This window comes from Poromitra crassiceps (genome assembly GCF_964638095.1).
Source record: "Poromitra crassiceps genome assembly, chromosome: 30".
NCBI classification, from domain to species: Eukaryota; Metazoa; Chordata; class Actinopteri; order Beryciformes; family Melamphaidae; genus Poromitra; species Poromitra crassiceps.
This window is the reverse complement of record NC_139652.1, coordinates 4,966,756-4,985,720: the sequence shown is the minus strand read 5'-3', so window position 1 is coordinate 4,985,720 and position 18,965 is coordinate 4,966,756. Positions and strand designations below refer to the sequence as shown.

The following is an 18,965-nucleotide window of genomic DNA, read 5'->3' as shown; positions in this document are numbered from 1 at the left end:
ATTTCCTCAACTATTTCATCTTTACAAGGTGTATTATGTGTAACCTGTGTTGTGTTGACAGTCACAGCGATCCATGTTTAGGGGCGGGCCCAGAGGTGGAGGCGGGATTCGATCCCACGATGCCCCGCTTTGAAAAGCGGATGCGCCAACTGCAAGAGCTAGCCTACTTCCCTTTGGCGGTGCTGGCTAACGGGCCTTTATACTGCGGACTGCGGAGTGAGTTTAACCGACAACTCGCTGTACCACTTGGAACTCACGAGGGCTCTGATTCACATAAACCCATATTTGTAGGCTACATGAAACATAGGAAGGGGGATTGTTTTGCAGACCCATCGTCCATATTAGAAAACACTGGGTCTGTAGTACAGAATAGATATGAGGCTACATGTTCTGGTTTAGAAATCACTACTATGAAATACAACAAGCCCCTAAACTTGTATTGGTTTTCATTGTCAGGTTTTCACTTCCGGGTCGCAGTTTTTTTTGCAGTGTTGTGACTCTTCTTGAACTAATCTTTCTTCACCCCCCTTTAAAAACTCTACAAATGCTACTTAATCCTCTTTTAAATGTCTTCGCTAATGGAGGCTGTGACGCACTGTTGCTTTCACTACTGTTGACAAAATGTACTGCAAGTCACTTTGGACAAAAGCATCCACTAAATGACGTAATGAGCAGCAGTTGAGAATTGAGATGTGGGAAATAACCTGAAACCGAACCCTGTTGACTGAACAATGGAGATAATGACTGGATGATATCCTCATTCATTTGAAAATGAAATCATCGATATGCCCCACCCCCAGTTCACTCCCATGTCGGGCGACAATGCTATGATGAACCCCTACCACGGCCCTGGGCGATGATAGGGGAACCGCTTTGTACATTAATGTCTACAATCACAGGAACGGTGACTCCATAACCATTAATATCCCATCTGTCTCTCAGCTGGCAGTTGCAGAATGTCTCCTTTCACATGATCAATATTTGTGTTCGCAGACTCAATGCTGTCAATCAGAACGGTTCCCAGCAGCCTATCAGCTGTCAACGGGGCGGAACGTGGGCGGGGTGGGACCGGACTGACTGGTCCGTCCGGCAGATCCAGCATCTCCTCTGCAGGACTCTCCTCCTCAGTGTGACAGGAGCCAGGACATCGGCAGCATGCTCACAATGCAACTAGGTCAGTCCAGGAGTTTACTCACTTTCATATAATATGACCACAATGCAACTAGGTTAGTCCAGGAGTTTACTCACTTTCATATAATATGACCACAATGCAACTAGGTTAGTCCAGGAGTTTACTCACTTTCATATAATATGACCACAATGCAACTAGGTCAGTCCAGGAGTTTACTCACTTTCATATTGTGTTTCTTAACTTGCAATGAGTTCAGATTCACACTCGCTCTGTCATTTATTGGTATGCACTTTCTTTTGAAACTGGATCTGTTCTACCTGTACTGTGATGACGTCAGTATGTAGAGCTGTCTGTTATCGTCAGTAGAGTGACCATGAAGTCTGTTGTGGATATAGCCTGTAAGTGTAGAGCGATGTAGTGTGGAATATGGTATTTTAATCTCTGCCTCATCGGTTCAACCTTAACTGTTTTTGCAGGAACAACAGGAACAAAAAAGATGATGAACCGACATAGCATCACAAGTAAGTTTGACTACTAGACTGACTGTTCAAGTCCATGGAGTGGATTCAGTGTGTGCAAAATATCTACATGTTTAAAGAATGTGTAAACGGTTGTACAGTAGATATCAAAAAATATGCAGCACAAGCACAAGACACACAGAAGTTGCTTTCCTTTTTTGCATTTTGCTTTGAACCATTTATGCATTCTTTAAATATGTAATAATGTATTTAGAAAACTTAAAAGTCAATAGGATATAATATAATAATATGATCTCAACATGGTTATGCTTCATACAAAGTAGATGTGTGGTATGTGGAGATGTATGTAGACTTTTTTATTAAATCAGAGGTTGCTATGTTACCATCCTATATAAGGGATTCCATTGATTTGATTAATTCACTAAAATCATTTGAAGGTGTCACTGATCATTTATTATTTGCTACGTTTGATGTTCAGAGTCTGTACACAAACATCCCACATGAGGGCGGGATTGAGGCACTCCAGCACTTTCTCCAAAAACGCCCATCCACGTCCAAGCCCAGTATGGAATGTATATTGGATTTGGCTAATACTGTTTTAACCAATAATTATTTTCGCTTTCAAAGCGACTTTTTCCTACAATTAAAAGGCACTGCGATGGGCAGCAAAATGGCACCGAACTATGCCTGTCTATATATGGGCTTTTTTGAAAATACTTATGTTCTGAACCCTGTGAACCCTTTCTTTTCTAAAATCTTATTATACAAAAGGTTTATTGATGACATTTTTTTGATTATTGACTGTACTGTGGATGAGCTAACCAAGTTCCATACATACTTAAATTCCTGTAATGATCATTTGCGGTTCACACTGGAATATGACAAGGAGCGTATCAGTTTTCTGGATGTACTTGTATGCAAAACTGGTAACATCATCCATACTGATCTCTTCCGTAAACCTACTGACCGTAACACTATACTAAGAGGTGACAGTTTTCATCCACGGGCACTTGTAAAAAGTCTCCCTATCAGTCAATTTCACAGGGTCCGTAGGATCTGCAGTAATGACATGTCTTACTCCACACAGTCCACAGACCTGTCCAACAGAATCCTCTGCAGAGGATACAAAGCTGAGTGGGTGCAGGCAGCCAAGGAGCGTGTTGACCAGGTGTCCCAGGTGCAATGTCTCCAGCCCAATACACAGAATAAAAAAACTCTAAATAACTCTTCAATTTGCTGCACCAAGTATTCTCCGCTAGGTGCGCAATTTAGAAGTGTGATGTTAAAACACTGGCATATTGTCAGAGTCAGACCCAAAACTTAAGAGGGTTTACACTGAGACTCCGAGACTGGTTTTTAAACGAGCTACTAACCTCAGGGATTGCCTGGTCAAATCCCACTTGCGCCCCCAGCTTGTACCTACCTTCCTCTCTGTGCCAGATGGCAATTATAAATGTGGTGGCTGTACTCAATGCAATTATACACACAAATGTAAAATTTTCAGTCACCCCCACAGTGGCCGGAATATAACTATACGTGGTGCTATTACATGCTGCACCACGCACGTTATATCTCTTATTCGTTGCCCCTGCGGCCTTGCGTATGTGGGTAAAACCTCTCGCCAATTACGCACCAGAATGAGTGAACATAGGAGCAACATCAGAACCGGCGATGAGCAGAACCCTGTTGCTGCTCATTTTAAACAGGCTGGCCACAATCTCAACTCCTTTCGCTATATAGGTGTGGAGCAAGACCCCCCAGAGGAGGTGATCATGAAAAGTTGCTCCTACAGCGAGAAACCTATTGGATTTTCTTTCTAAATACCATGTCCCCTCAAGGTCTGAATGAGGAGTTTGACATAAAACCATTTTTATAACTGTCATTATTCTCCTTTATACAGTCTTAATTTTTGTAATTTTTGTATACAAGCTTTTAGCTTTAACTGATTGTGTAATACTCATTTCCCCACATACTATTTTTCACTTTTCTAGTATGTATATTTATTCTATGTAATTTCTCTTATGTATGTTTCTATGTATTTTATTGCAAATATTGAGGATTGTAGGCTACCTGCATATGTAGAAAAAATGACTGACTGCGCCTTTATTTCTTTGGCTGCAGTCAGGTCCTTTTAAGGTGCTGGTTACCTGCTATTGGCTATGCACTTTAGGCTTAATTGACTCACGGCAGCTGCCGTTAATGTACTGTCATCAGCCCTTGTCCCCATATATACCTGTTATGTCTTCCCTCATGCCATTTGCCTGATGAAGACCCCTGTGAGGGTCGAAAGCTTGCTGCTGTAGCTTTTTAAATTAAATATATTGGAGCTGCTCCAGTGTGCGGGTATTTTTCTATTTTTTCTATGGTATGTGGAGATGCCACAGAGTAGCCAGCTGTCTGGTATGTGAAGATGCCACAGAGTAGCCAGCTGTCTGGTTGGACTGGTCAAGCGAGCTGTTGAGCCCTCTGAGGGAGCTGTCCTCCACATCACACCTAGGGCTCCATCTTCCCCCTGGCCTTAAATTTGCATTCATGGCTTGGCCCGGCGCTATTAGTGGGCGTGGTCAGGCGCATTCCCTAATTTTTCCGTGGCGCTAAACAGCAGAATCCGCGGCGCTAACCATTTAACCACGCCTTTTTAAGCGTAGAATTATTCACAAGTGTTGGATTGGTGGTCTCCAGTAAACCAATCACATTCTTCCCTTCCAAGGTCCCGATCCACCGATATACTCCAGTCCGGTAACTCCGGTTGCGGCTGCATGCTGTCATCTCTTCATGCCAATTTGGATATCTCAGTGCATCACAGATCATAGCCTGAATAAAATGATTCAACCTACAGCCAGGTGAATACAGATCTGTTCAGCAGGGCTGATGGTCTCCCTGTACAATATAGAACGTTACCTATCGGTGACATTCCTGATACCATCCACTTCCATGATCTTTATATGTTGTAAACACATAACTTTCACAATAGTGAACAAGCACCCCCAGTGCCCCACTCGGCTCTCAGGGCAGGCTTAGTTTTATAGCTTGTAGGCTACCTGCTGCTCCTGCACATCACAGACAGGCTAAATGATGTGACATACTGTAAATATAGCCAAAAATTGAAGAAAGGAGCTGTTAGGAATTTAAATTACAAAATTTAATTGGAAGTAATTGTACCTGTGTACTACAAAGAGTTTAACAAACAGACAGTCAAGTAAGCTAAGTATTGTTGGGGCGGACATCACAGTACAACCGTGTTACGTTGTCACTCGACTATAACACGTATTTGCGATGGATATATATACGGCCTGGATTACATGTAAGCGCAAATTATGCTCGAGCGAAATCGCCGGCGCTGACTGCACCAAGCTGCGCCGCAGCTTGGCGTCCTATCCACGCAGCTCGGCGGAGGGGGCGTGCAGCTCCTTGAAAATGTGACTCCGCGGCGTCAACTCCTTGTTGTGAGGAATGAGGAAATGCCATTTCCTCATTTAACAGTGCTTGTCCCTCATCTAGCAAAGCCTTCTGAAGGCTCACCGGAATGAGTTTTGAAATGGAGGGACAATAAAATGTCCCCCCACCGACATGATTGCAAGTTCTTGGTAAACGACACGATAACGTTTTGGACGTGTACCGCAGCCAACGTGCCGAGTTAACGTTCGAGTATGCACAGTCTCGCTGTCGCCGCAATTCGGCGACAGGGCGCCATGTCCAGGTTGCGCAGAACCATGCCGCTTTAGCCTAGTTAGGCTGATTTGGTTGCTTTTTCTTGTCAAAATTGGTTAAGTCTCAATGCATGCTGGGAGAGATGCAAATGTATGTCTGTGTATGGCGTATTGTAGGGGAGCCAGCGCAGTGAATAAGGCCTGGTTTTGAAAAGCGTTAACCGCAAAATTAAAGCCAGTTGGCAAGATCGCTTTAGGCTGGTATTTAAGGCCGAAATGCCCATTCTGGCCTGTTCTGGCACTGCGCCACGCCTCTTCAGCGTAACGCGCATTTTGGGGGCATAAAAACATGACGCTATCTTCCCGAGTCACGGGTAGGCAGGCATAAAGCGTGTTTTTTGTGTATTTAAGGCCAGTTTAGCGCCTAAGACCAGGGGGAGAATAGAGCCCCTAGTCTCTCCCCACACTCTAATATTATCGCTGCACTCTGCATACTACATGAGCTGAACAGTCACGTGACATTTCTTGCCCCGGAAGAGAGTTTCCCATTCATATCTCCATAGATATTTAGAAAAATCCTTATATAACGAGTTTTAAGGCTGGAACCAAGCCAACTCGTGACCTACTGAATCGTGAGTGACATACAACATTTTATTTGGAGCAGAAACAAAAAATTAAGATGGGGGGGGGGGGGGTGGAATTGAAAGGTTCTATGGGGAGATGAATGGGGAACTCTCTTCCGGGGCAAGAAATGTCACGTGACTGTTCAGCTCTATATAGTCTGTGCCACTTTGCAGCCACAGCTGCTGTTTTGAGGGTGGGTCTAGGGGTCAAAATTAAATGAGTGACAGGTCGTAGCACCAATGAGAGAGTGGTGTCTTTTCACAAGTCAACAGTCAGGTTGCGTGGGTGGGCCTGATCGCTAAAGTCGTTACCGATTGGTGCCCCCAGGATTTCGGGGGAACCAATCCCAGACCCAGAGAGAGATCTGCAGCATGCAGTAACGTAGTGAAGTGCAGTGGTTCCCATCCTTTTTTGTCTTATGTATCTCTTGAGCTGTTTTGCCATGCGAGCAGTAGGCTACCCCTCACTCATGCGTGTTGATGATCCTCCTACATTTGTTCTATGAGACTCATATTAAACTTTTAGTATCAAACACAACTAATTATTAAATTAAAATCATTTGAATGACTCCCCTTAACACAATTCTGACAGTTTTGAAAAGTTGTCAGTTTTACCAAAACTTCCTGAGTGTTTGTTTGGTGCTCTGGTGCTGCTGTAGATGGGCTGGCTTCATTGAATTATTTGTCAGGAGGATGATCGCCGTAACAAAAACTCTGTGGCTGCAGTGGATCTGTGGACGTAAAGTAAATCCATACAAAATAGATGTTTCACTGAACTGTCTGTCTTTTGGTTTGGCCTCTTCTTTCCCTTGTGTCTCTGGGCTTCCCTAAACCTGAATCTGAAGCAACAGTAACTGGACGCTTGAGCCATTTTTCCATGTTTTCTAGTTTTGTGCAGTTGTGACATGCGTGACCTCTTCATAGAGTAGTGTAAGTTGACACCTGCCAGGGGGGAACTACAGTAGTTGTATCATGTATCATTTTAGAAATGGGCCTATGAAATTACTTGGAATACTGTTTTAATCATTTTGGAAATAAATTGTAATCCCCAATCCTTCCATGTACCCGCTGCAAGCTGCTCAAGTACCCCTAGGGTACACGTAGCCCTGGTTGGGAATCACTGACGTAGTGTATCAGACCCAGAGAGAGATCTGCAGCGTGCAGTAACGTAGTGTATCAGACCCAGAGAGAGATCTGCAGCGTGCAGTAACGTAGTGTATCAGACCTAGAGAGAGATCTGCAGCATGCAGTAACGTAGTGTATCAGACCCAGAGAGAGATCTGCAGCGTGCAGTAACGTAGTGTATCAGACCCAGAGAGAGATCTGCAGCGTGCAGTAACATAGTGTATCAGACCCAGAGAGAGATCTGCAGCATGCAGTACATAGTGCATCAGACCCAGAGAGAGATCTGCAGCGTGCGGTAACGTAGTGTATCAGACCCAGAGAGAGATCTGCAGCATGCAGTAACATAGTGTATCAGACCCAGAGAGAGCTCTGCAGCATGCAGTAACATAGTGTATCAGACCCAGAGAGAGATCTGCAGCATGCAGTAACGTAGTGTATCAGACCCAGAGAGAGATCTGCAGCATGCAGTAACATAGTGTATCAGACCCAGAGAGAGATCTGCAGCATGCAGTAACATAGTGTATCAGACCCAGAGAGAGATCTGCAGCATGCAGTAACATAGTGTATCAGACCCAGAGAGAGATCTGCAGCATGCAGTAATGTGGTGTATCAGACCCAGAGCGTAAGAACTCTCTTGGGTCTGGCGTTCAGACTACATAACACCAAGCCCAGGATCAGACAGTGCAGCTTTCTTTCTGTTCTATGTTTCTGATTTGTTTCTGACATCTTTCTATGTTTCCGATGTGTTTCTTCGGATGTGTTCTTATGTTTCTGATGTGTGTTTTTTTTTTACGTCTTTCTATGTTTCTGATGCATGTTTCTGTTTCTGACGTGTTTCTATTATTCTGATGTGTTTCTGTCTGACGTGTTTCTATGTTTCTGGTGTGTTTCTGATGTCTCAATGTTTCTGATGTGTTTCTCTCAGGGGTCCTGCAGTATGTGTCGGTGTTGGCATTCCTGTTCATCCTTGTTACCGTCATCCTACAGAAATACAACTACGTTTTCGATGGTAGGAGCTTTGAATGCAAATAATGCTGGTAACTCAGCCGTATCTCTGTAACCTGTCTGTCTGACTGTAACTCGGACTGCCTGTAACTCTTGACTATATCTGTCTGTAACTCTGTCTGTATCTCTCTCTGTTGCAGCTGAGTTTCCTCTGGCTGAAGACAGACATAAACCGATCCCCACACTGTCAGGTCAATGATCAGCCCCCGCACATCAAAGCTACTTTGAAAGCATAACATGCAACATGCAACTACCAATTACTTCACATTGGAAGTAGTTGACTTCAGCAAAGCTACCCTAGGGAGAAATCTAGTTTGATTAACTAAAGCTACTTATGAAAAAGATAATGTACATGTGATAAGAAATTAGAGCAAAATAAAATACAAAAAAGATTGCATGCCAGCAAAAGAAAAGCCATAATTGAGTTTTTTGTGTGTGCAAAAAGTGCCCACTTCTTCGCAGACACAAACAAACAAAAATAACCAAATATTCATGAGAAAGTGTAAGGAATGTCATCTTTGGTTTTGTATACAACTAGGCATCTCATGCGCTACGCGCGTTCGATTCCTCGGCTTGCCCGCTGTGCAGCTCGCCGAGGTCACTGCGCGGCCTCGCCCGCAGCGTGGCCTCGCCCGCAGCGTGGCCTCGCCCGCAGCGTGGCCTCGCCCGCAGCGCGGCCTCACCTGCTCTAATTGGCTTGCGCAGCGCACAATTGCTCAACTTTGCATCACTGATGACATCACTCACTGATGGCATCACAATGACGTCACAATGTCTATGACATCAGTGATGTGTGAGGGCTTCCAAGTTAGTTAGTTAGTTAGTTTATTTCGGTCCATTCAACAAAACATGACAATACACACATACAATGAGTTGTGGCAAGATGGGCCGAAAAGGTGTCGGCTGAAGCCACAGCTTATTTTGCCTACCCTAAAAAACAAAACATGTTAACGCAGTTTCAATCATGGTATTTGACTAAACTGCAGACAGAATTTTAGAAAGAAATTTACAAGTGATCGTGTTCGTATATAATACATACATATATACATTAATTTTTACATATATATACATATAATTCAATATACCATATATACACCATATTAGACAAGTCAATGCAGTTGTTACAGGTTAGTAACAAATGCATTGGTCCTTGTTTATTTTATTTGGTTTTGGTTAATCATTATACAATCTTATCTTCGATTTTATTGGTGGTTGGATTTGTTTATCATAATGTTTTATATTTATTGAGTACCTGAGTTTTAAACATCTTTTTAAATTTGGTGACTGAAGTGCATGTTTTTAATTCTTTGTCGAGGTTGTTCCATAAGTGTACTCCATTTACAGATGTGCATTTGCCTTTAGTGTTGGTCCTTGCCATGGATGTCTTAAAAATACAAGTTCCCCTGAGTGCATATACAGTAGCGAGTCTCTGACTGTGAACAGCTCCTGTATGCAAGGTGGAAGTAGGTTGTTCATTATGATCATCTGACACAGTTGTTATTGGACGGTCATGGAGAATTGCTTCCACCAGGGTATTTAGTATGAAGGTATGTGGCCTGTGCTGGGCTTAGCCTAAATTATTTTTATTCATTTATTTATTTTTATTTGACATTTGTAGGATACTTTTTTTAACCGTATTAATAGGCAAGCATATATGTGTTACAAGTGCCACTATATTGTTTAAGACCACTTTAAAATGAACATGTTACAGACTTGCCCATAACAGTGTCCATTCCCTTCGTTTAATACGGAGGACTTTTGTTAACAACATTATGCATGTACGGTAAATAGCTTTCTGAAACAGAAGTTGCAACTTTCTTTTATTGATGGACAGGAATCTATACATCAGGAACTTGGCCAACAGAAGAATAATTTGGAATTTTCTAGTTGGCTTCCCCCCGGAGATTAAACTAATACCGTCATACCGTATATCAGGGTCTAATAAAAAAATAGATACTGCCCAAGCCTAGTCAGGACCAGGACTGATCAATGAAGCTAATCAGGACTGATCAGCGTTGTGTTCTTCCCACTGCGCTGTGCCAGCAGGCCCCGTCGGGGTCAGAAGATGGAAAAGTCTGGACACTCACTCAGTCACTCACTCATGGACGTTTAGTGAGGCTAGGGAATAGGTGCCATAGCTAGAGATAGGAAGGTGGTAGAGAGTCGGCATTCGAGGGGTAGGTAGGGGGAGTAGCTAGTGGGCAGGTAGGGGGAGTGGCTAGGGGGGTTGTGGGTGGTGGGAGGAGGCATGCTGCCATAAAGCTGAATGGCCACACCACTGCGCCGTGAGCCTAAAGTTTTGCGCCTGTTCTCTCCAGGTGGAGCGTGCAGTGTGCAGCACTGTCCAGAGGATCACTTCAGCTTCTTCATCCAGACTGGAGCTGCCAATGTTGTGCCTCCAAAGATCTGTCTGGCGAACAAGCTGTAGGTCTCTCCTCCGGTCTCTCCTCTCTTTCTTTCTCTCTGGTGTCTCTACCTTTGGTTGGTTGCTGGTTGCTGCTACGGTTCATTGCTGGTTTGTTGTGTTGATATTGACAGTATCATCAGTATGACTTGTGTCCTCTTTCCTCAGCGTTCTTGGCTCAGTGACAAACAATGCCGGCCCTGGGCTAAACATGGTTGTTGTGAATGGTGAGTGTTAGACCAGACTTCACTCATTTTCTTTCATAAGAAACGGTCGTAGCTTCAGTTTTCAGCTTCTGTCTCTCTAACAGCTTCTGTCTCTCTAACAGCTTCTGTCTCTCTAACAGCTTCTCTCTCTAACAGCTTCTGTCTCTCTAACAGCTTCTCTCTCTAACAGCTTCTGTCTCTAACAGCTTCTGTCTCTCTAACAGCTTCTGTCTCTAACAGCTTCTGTCTCTCTAACAGCTTCTGTCTCTAACAGCTTCTGTCTCTCTCTAACAGCTTATGTCTCTCTAACAGCTTCTGTCTCTCTAACAGCTTCTGTCTCTAACAGCTTCTGTCTCTAACAGCTTCTCTCTCCAACAGCTTCTGTCTCTCTAACAGCTTCTGTCTCTAACAGCTTCTGTCTCTCTAACAGCTTCTGTCTCTAACAGCTTCTCTCTCTAACAGCTTCTGTCTCTCTAACAGCTTCTGTCTCTAACAGCTTCTGTCTCTCTAACAGCTTCTGTCTCTCTAACAGCTTCTCTCTCTAACAGCTTCTGTCTCTAACAGCTTCTGTCTCTCTAACAGCTTCTGTCTCTAACAGCTTCTGTCTCTCTAACAGCTTCTGTCTCTCTAACAGCTTCTGTCTCTAACAGCTTCTGTCTCTCTAACAGCTTCTGTCTCTCTAACAGCTTCTGTCTCTAACAGCTTCTGTCTCTCTAACAGCTTCTGTCTCTAACAGCTTCTGTCTCTCTAACAGCTTCTGTCTCTAACAGCTTCTGTCTCTAACAGCTTCTGTCTCTCTAACAGCTTCTGTCTCTAACAGCTTCTGTCTCCAACAGCTTCTCTCTCTAACAGCTTCTGTCTCTCTAACAGCTTCTGTCTCTAACAGCTTCTGTCTCTAACAGCTTCTGTCTCTAACAGCTTCTGTCTCTAACAGCTTCTGTCTCTCTAACAGCTTCTGTCTCTAACAGGGAAAACAGGAGAAGTCATCAAGAGCGCTCACTTCAACATGTATGATGGAGGTAAGGAACGACTACTATCACAATGTGGTTCTACAGCTTTATGCTTAAAGCAAGGCACTAATTGTGCTGGGGTTCTGGTTCTGTAGTGTTGTAGAATACTTAGATTTGTTTCAAATGTGTTTACTTTTGGGGCTTTAACACAGCTTTTGTCGCACAGAAATTAAGCACTTTTAAATAAAATTAAAATTAAGCTACTTTTGCCATGTAGTGAAATAAAAGTTTTGAAAATGTGGTGGCGCGTTGTGTCAAGTGTACGTATAATGGGATTAATAGCTCGGGGAACGGTCCGGCCACTCGATAGCCAAAATAATGAAATTCCAAGCCTGCAGACTCAACTTTGAGAACTTGGACTCGGACTTGAGGAATGGGGTCTCGACTCGGGACTCTTCTTTGGTGACCGGGACTTGGACTCGAGACATCGTGACTCGACTAAAACACTGGTCCAACATGTCAACTGGGTGTTTGTCTTGCAGATGCTCAAGGTCTCATCGACTTCATCAAGACCGTTGAGAAAGGCTCTGCTGTGCTGATCGCCTCCTTTAACGACCCTGCCACAAAGTAAATGTCTCGCACATCATCAGCTCTTATCTCCCTTCCTCCAGACTGATGTGTGTGTTAAAAAGAATATATGCTGATCGCCTTTCTGACAGGTTAAATGACGAAGCGAAGAAGCTGATCGGTGAGCTGGGCAGCTCCGTCGTCCAATCGCTGGGCCACAGAGACAGCTGGGCGTTCGTCGGTGCAAAAGGAGGCGGGATGAAGAGCGCCTTTGAGAAGGTAAGCGCTCTCAGGTCACACGGACTGACTGAGGTGTCTCAGCTGGGTTGTGCTTCCTGAGCTCTCTCTCTGTCTCTCTGTTCCAGCACCTAAAGCACACACAGGAAGATGAGAGATACGAGGAATGGGCGGAGGTGGTCGACCTGAAAGGATGCATCCCCAAGTACATGGAGTGACCAAGATCAATGGACGATATGTGTTGCCAACAAACAAAAACACAATGTGGATCACCTTTGGGATGAGTACTCGTTTAACAGCCTCTGTAGCGTTTTTGGAAACACCTGAAACTACAGGATGTTAAGTGCTTTCTCTTGCACCTACTGTAACACCTGGTGTGAGAACTGCAGGTGAAGTGAGAAGAACATGACGTAAACTGGAACGTTTTAGAACTCCCCGCTGTTCTCTCAGCAACTTTACATTTTATTTGGGCTCTAAAAATCGGACCATACATGCCAATGTTTGACTAGATCAGGTATGTGTGTGTGTGTGCGTGTGTGTGTGCGTGCGTGCGTGTGTGTGCATGCGTGCGTGCGTGTGTGTGTGTGCGTGTGTGCGTGCGTGCGTGTGTGTGTGTGTGTGCGTGCGTGCGTGCGTGCGTGCGTGCGTCTCTTCAGTGCGTGTCTTCAATAAGAAGCACTGGCTGCAGAAATGTGGATCAAACTACAGTTGAAGAGCTTTTGTGAAATTATGCTTTCTGTTTCTCTCTTTTTGAGGCAAATACATCTTTTTTGGTGCAATAGACTCTATTGCGGTGCTCTAGAGCAGTGATTCCCAACCAGGGGTACGTGTACCCCTAGGGGTACTTGAGCAGCTTGCAGGGGGTACTTGGAAAGATTGGGATTACAATGTATTTCCAAAATGATAAAAACTGATTGAAAACTGAACCAATTGAAAACTGTCAAAATTGTATTAAAGAGGAATCAAATTATTTTCATTTAATGAGATGTGTTAGAGAGGCCTACTGTTTAATATAAGTTTAATATAACAACTTTAGGACACACATGAGTGAGGGGGTACTATCGGCATGGTAAAACAGCTCAAGGGGTACATAACACAAAAATGGTTGGGAACCACTGCTCTAGAGCACAGCGCAGGAATGAGTCCGGAAGTAGCATGTTGGATCTTACGGGGGAAACATGAATGAGGTTTTTAGAATGGGGATTTCACTTAAATGTATAAAATAAAGTCTGTGGTTAAAAGTTGATGGCTGTCCTCATAAAGGACAGCTACTGTGTTGAACCCTATGTGAAATTTGATTTGAACAGATGAAAAAGCTACGATCAGGAACCCTCCCCTTAGCACTAGAAACCGGGTAGATTTAATGCTACTCCTGAAGAAGAAAGACTATGCTTACTTATGTGAGCTACATGAAATTGAAAATGAGGTTCATTTCTTGTTTTACTGCACTGTGTATGATGACGTGAGGGATGTAGGCTACTCTTTAGCAAAATGTCCTCTATCTACGTTGACTTTTTTGAGCTGGATGACTATGAGAAACTTGAGCTATGTTTCAGCAAGGGAATCTTCCTCATTGCAAATGTTATCTGTCAAGCATGGGAGCAAAGACAGAACCTTCTATTTAGAAATTGATGTGTTGGTTTTTATATTGCTGTCCTGCCCATTGCTGTCTTACGACTTGTATTCTAAATGTATCATTGTTGTGTTGTTTATTGTTCTGTTTTATTGTTGTGTCTTGTAAACCCATGGGGGTTGGGCACCTAGAGTGCATGACACCTAAATAAATAATCAATCAATCATTATGGGAGCGGTAATTTGGGTTCAGCAGGATGATCTTCACCAACGTGAATCACTTTTAGCTAACCCTAACCCTAACCCTACCAAAAATGTGTTAGACTAGATGCTAGAGAAGTGTGCTTGTTACCTGACCAGTTCATCACAATACCAGCACCTCCAGATTTGTTGGGCTGTCCACTGCTCCAGAGCTTATAGTCAAAATTGGACCCGCGTGACTCAAGAACCACAAGCGATCCTGTTAACAGAGAAATTGAATCACTTCATTGTTGTAGCTGCTGAAAATGCCTGATGTAGTTTGCTCATAATGTGCTGTAAAAGTCCTGTAGCCACACCTCAACCTGCTCCTAAGACACCATCTACATATATCTACAGTACAGCAACTGCCTGCCCAGTGAGTTTTATTTGAATGCATCTGGAGAATAAACATTGTGGGAAAGGAATATGCACAAAGTGCACCAAGATCAATTTATGGAACTGCACAAAATTCGGTACTGCACTCTGTCAGGTCCCCTAAGCGGACTCCCCAAGTTTGAAGTCCATCTGAGGAGCGGTTCTCGAGATACGTGACGGACATACATACAGTACATACATACAGTATATACATACATTGTGAGGACCAGTCATGTTACCTCACATCACAATAGGCATCAGCTCTCAGCTTAAGTCAAGTGTAATCCTAGTGTGACGTCCGTTATGACGTGTGCCTCCTGACTCATCTCACCCCATCCTCAATAGCCAATCAGCCTCTGTCAATATGTCAATATGACGTCGGTAATGACGTCACTGCCGAGGCTATGACGTGGCAGTACATATAGCCATGGTCAGCGCGTCATCATCCTCTTTCCCTGATCCTTCACCTCATGGTCGCTGTACATGGGCTGATCGTATCCCATCCTCTGAAGCTGTGTTTCGCCCCACCCACCTCCCCAGTCCACCACCAATGTCTTGACTCCTGAAGAATTCCCCTATGGGGGGGGGGGGGGGATTCTGTATCCTAGTCTGAGCAGATGCCCTCCTCTCACCACAAGAAGAGAGGCATCTTACCACGGAGTCATTATGCCAAAGAACTAGTTGCCATGCTGCCATGCCATAAAATGAGTTGCCATGCCATTTGTGAATAAAGCTCACTTGTTAAATTTTACCCACTGGTCTCTCAGCATTGAAACATACATACATACATACATACTGTACATACATACATACATACATACATACTGTACATACATACATACATACATACATACATACATACATACATACATACATACAGTACATACAGACAGACAGTCCTGCCTTTATTATATCGAATGGCTAAATCGCTTGGTTTGACCAAGTAAAACTATTTTTATAATCATTATATGAAATGTGTATCGAATTTGTAAAACGGACAGTATTTCTTTCTATGATTTTGTGGGTGAAATTTAACAATAGAATTGAAGCAAGCCCCAGAATCTTATTTTGCTACTTCCCCCTATGTTCCAGCATACTTCCTGCTAAATGTCATGCATGCATGACTATTTAAGCCATTGCAGTACCTTATTATTTGCATTTACATGATTTTTGTCCCAAAAATGTTTGCTTTGTGCCCCTGAGACCAAACAGCCCTGAGTTGAATGTGGCCCTATTATATATATATTATATGTGTAGCATGTGTAGCAGAAAACATCCTGAGAGGCGGGGCTGGCTCCTGGCCTATTATGACTCGGTTCATTGTGTCTGTCTGTTATTCATTTACAGGAGGTTTGATATCAAACTGATATTTGTGCACTTTGATACTGAAGTTATGATGTGACCGCAGCCTCAGGTCACGTCTCAGAAACCCAGCCAGGACGGAGGAAGGAGAAACAGCAGCGTCGTCTCTCGCAGTGTTCCTCTACGGATGAAGCTAGGACATCTCTTTGATTTGATCTGCATGTGAGTTCACCAGGTAAATACCCTACAGTGTTTCCATACAGGCAGTGTTGGGGAGTAGTGAACTAGGCCTACATGTAGTTGAACTATAGTATAACTACATTTTGCAGTCCCTTGCTGGTAGTTCAACTACATTCATTTGTGTAGTGAGTCAAGTAGTTAAACTACTTTCTGGTCATTTTTGAGTACGGTAGTTTAACTACCGGTACTCAAACTAGAAACTACAATTTGGATGAAATATGTATACAGTATATATGTAGTGGTGTGTACAGTATATATGTGTATATATATATATATATATATATATATATATATATATATATATATATATATATATATATACACATATATTACCTTTACTAACACAGACTATACGAGGGCAAACTATTCTATTTCATTGCACTGCTATAACCTATATTGGGGGGGGTAATTTACGGCTACCTATACTTGTCAATGAATGGTTGTTTCATGTTAATGATCAACAGGACATCTTGTCATCTGGCAGCGAGTCATACTAACTGATATCAAAGGTTGCCTTTATAGTTGTTGACACCCGTAATTTTCAAACAGTTGATGTCACATAACGTTCAATGTGCTGTATCTCATGGACAATTGCCATCTTCATAAGTGTACCTATAATTCTTGGCATATAGAGCCTGCAAGACATACATCCAGTGTTTGATGTCTGTTGGAGATGCACAGTGGATACAACGTCAGAGAATGTGTTGGAGTTGGTCTGGTTCGGGGCTACCAAGGCGGGCTACTACACGCATAGCCTATATCAGAGCAGCAACATCGGAATGATAGCTACAGCTGCTGAAATAGCCGTACCCGGCTAAGAGGTTCTGAAGGGCTCTCGGCCGGAGGTGTGGGACCCAGGCAAGGTGAGGGGCAGGGCGGGTAGGGGTTGGGTGGTGGTAGCCTGGGTAAACCCAGCCCCCAGTGACCTGCTCTCAGACAGACCCTGCTCACTAGTCAACAGGTCTGAGAGCAGGTCACGTGGGGCTGGGTTTACCCGTGGTAGTAGGGGGGCTGCCCTGGGTGTCGGGCCGGGAGAGAGGCTCTTAGCCTGGGTAGTGGTAGGGGGTGGCTGGCCTGCTAGGTCGTGCATTTAGACACCCGGTAAGATAGGCACAAAACACCGGCCACATGTTCTGTGTCCCTGCAGTGGACCAAGCTTCGAAGAGGAAGGAATGCCCATGATGAACGAGCTAATGGCTGGGAGAGGTTAGATCCAGCCGGTCCCTGACACGCTGCACACCGCCTCGCTCAGCTGGTTCTGATGTGGGCTATCGGCATTGCGGTCTGGTAACGCTAAAGTTCCGGTTGCAGAACACCCAAGGTCGCCTTACAGTGCATATAAAAACAGTTTCACGTAATAAGAACATAAATACATATTAAAAACAGGGCAAATTACAGCAGGAATAAAACATAGCTAAGAAGGAAGGAAAATGCAGATTGGTTGGGGAAAAGTGACATTAATAGTGGTAATTAACACATGAATTACGGTATTATTGAACACAGTGTGTTGATGTATGTGTTGATGAGGAATTAACTATGATGATATAGGCATAGCCTACTTAATTAATAGTAATTCATATATGACTCGGTGTGTTCATCAAACATACCTTTCATTAGTTGATGATGCGGTAAGCATCAATTAATGGCTTAATTCATCATGAGTTAAGCATGCATTCATGCACGTTTGCACCAGTATTGTAAAGTGTTACCGTAAAATCACTAGCACCTTCCATTCTCTTAAAGGGCTATGCTACATTATTATCCTGCTTCCTCCTCCTCTTACTCTCACTCTGATCTAGCGGGGAAAAGGCTCTGTTATCTTTACAACCATCCACCGAAAGTACCAAGCAGGCCTTGCACAATCAAAATATTTGCCAAAACTTGCCATTTTTGCTAGCTAGCATTGTTGTTTCACAGTGGCGGAGGTATTTGAGAGCGAGACGCAAGGAGCGGAAATCGATTTCCCCTCGCTCCGACTGAAATGGTCGCAGCCAATGGCAGAGCTTATCCCCGCAGCCTGCTTCCTGTGAGTCAGACTACCAAAGAAGAGTCCGAGTCAAGTCCCCATTACCTGAGTCCAAGTCCAGAGTTACTGAACATGAGCGTGAATCCACATGTGGAACACGCATGACTGCCTTTGCACCAGTTGAATAATGTCCTGGTATTAATATAGCTGTCAATATCTTATGCCAAATTATTAGGGCCTATTACAAAAACAACTAAAGCTGTGTTCACACCGAGATATTTATTTTTCTCTCCGTCGCTCGATTCAACCCTTTGGAATCGCTCTGTCGCTGTGTTTAAATCGCTCGTCAACAACAGGCACAATAATTGACGGACATCTGGGTGCTATAACGTTACACAACGTTGTGATGTTTGTCCACTACGAGCCACCGTAGTTGTTTACAAGCTAAGCCTATCAGCGTGCTCCTAACGCGAGCTCTATACCGGTAGTACAGACTTCACTTCATGTCAGCTGTCAGCCTGTCAATCAGCTGTCAATGTGGTTTGTTGCCACACAATAAACCAGCCGTTTGTTCCAAGCCAGTGTGATCCTTGACTCACTCTCACACGGCAGTCAATCAGCGTTGAACAGCAAGCGACTGATGGCAGCGAAATTTAGCTCGAGTTGGGATATTTCATCTGGGGTGACGAGCGAATTTTCGCCCTATCGCTCTGTCTCTGTCGCAGGGGCGTTTCTATGGGTGGGCCTGGGTAGGCGCACAGGCCCTTTTTTTATTTATTTTTATTGGTTGTTTTCTAGAGGCAAACTTGCTGCTGCCTTGCTAGCTAATGGTTTTGTAGCTTAAAAATGCAGGGCACATCATCTCCAGAGTCTAATGCATGACGATTTCATC

General features: G+C 43.8%; 1 protein-coding gene across 3 annotated transcripts; it reads left to right on the top strand.

Moving 5' to 3' along the window:
* Positions 1 to 1,140: 1,140 nt before the first annotated feature.
* On the top strand, positions 1,141 to 15,135 carry LOC310800609 (protein FAM3C-like). Of its 3 annotated transcripts, XR_014553889.1 has the most exons (11): positions 1,141 to 1,174; positions 1,609 to 1,653; positions 7,935 to 8,018; positions 8,155 to 8,205; positions 10,333 to 10,438; positions 10,587 to 10,645; positions 11,593 to 11,643; positions 12,117 to 12,201; positions 12,294 to 12,420; positions 12,507 to 13,653; positions 13,695 to 15,135. XR_014553889.1 is itself a non-coding variant. In XM_083663238.1 (10 exons), exons 1-10 carry the CDS (start codon positions 1,156 to 1,158, stop codon positions 12,594 to 12,596), a joined length of 717 nt encoding a protein of 238 aa, XP_083519364.1. In that variant the 5' UTR covers positions 1,141 to 1,155; the 3' UTR covers positions 12,597 to 15,135. The 3 variants fall into 3 exon arrangements, 2 of the variants coding, with proteins under 2 accessions (XP_083519364.1, XP_083519365.1); XM_083663238.1 differs by having other exon boundaries at positions 12,507 to 15,135; XM_083663239.1 differs by lacking the exon at positions 1,141 to 1,174 and adding an exon at positions 1,401 to 1,530 and having other exon boundaries at positions 12,507 to 15,135.
* Positions 15,136 to 18,965: the final 3,830 nt, after the last annotated feature.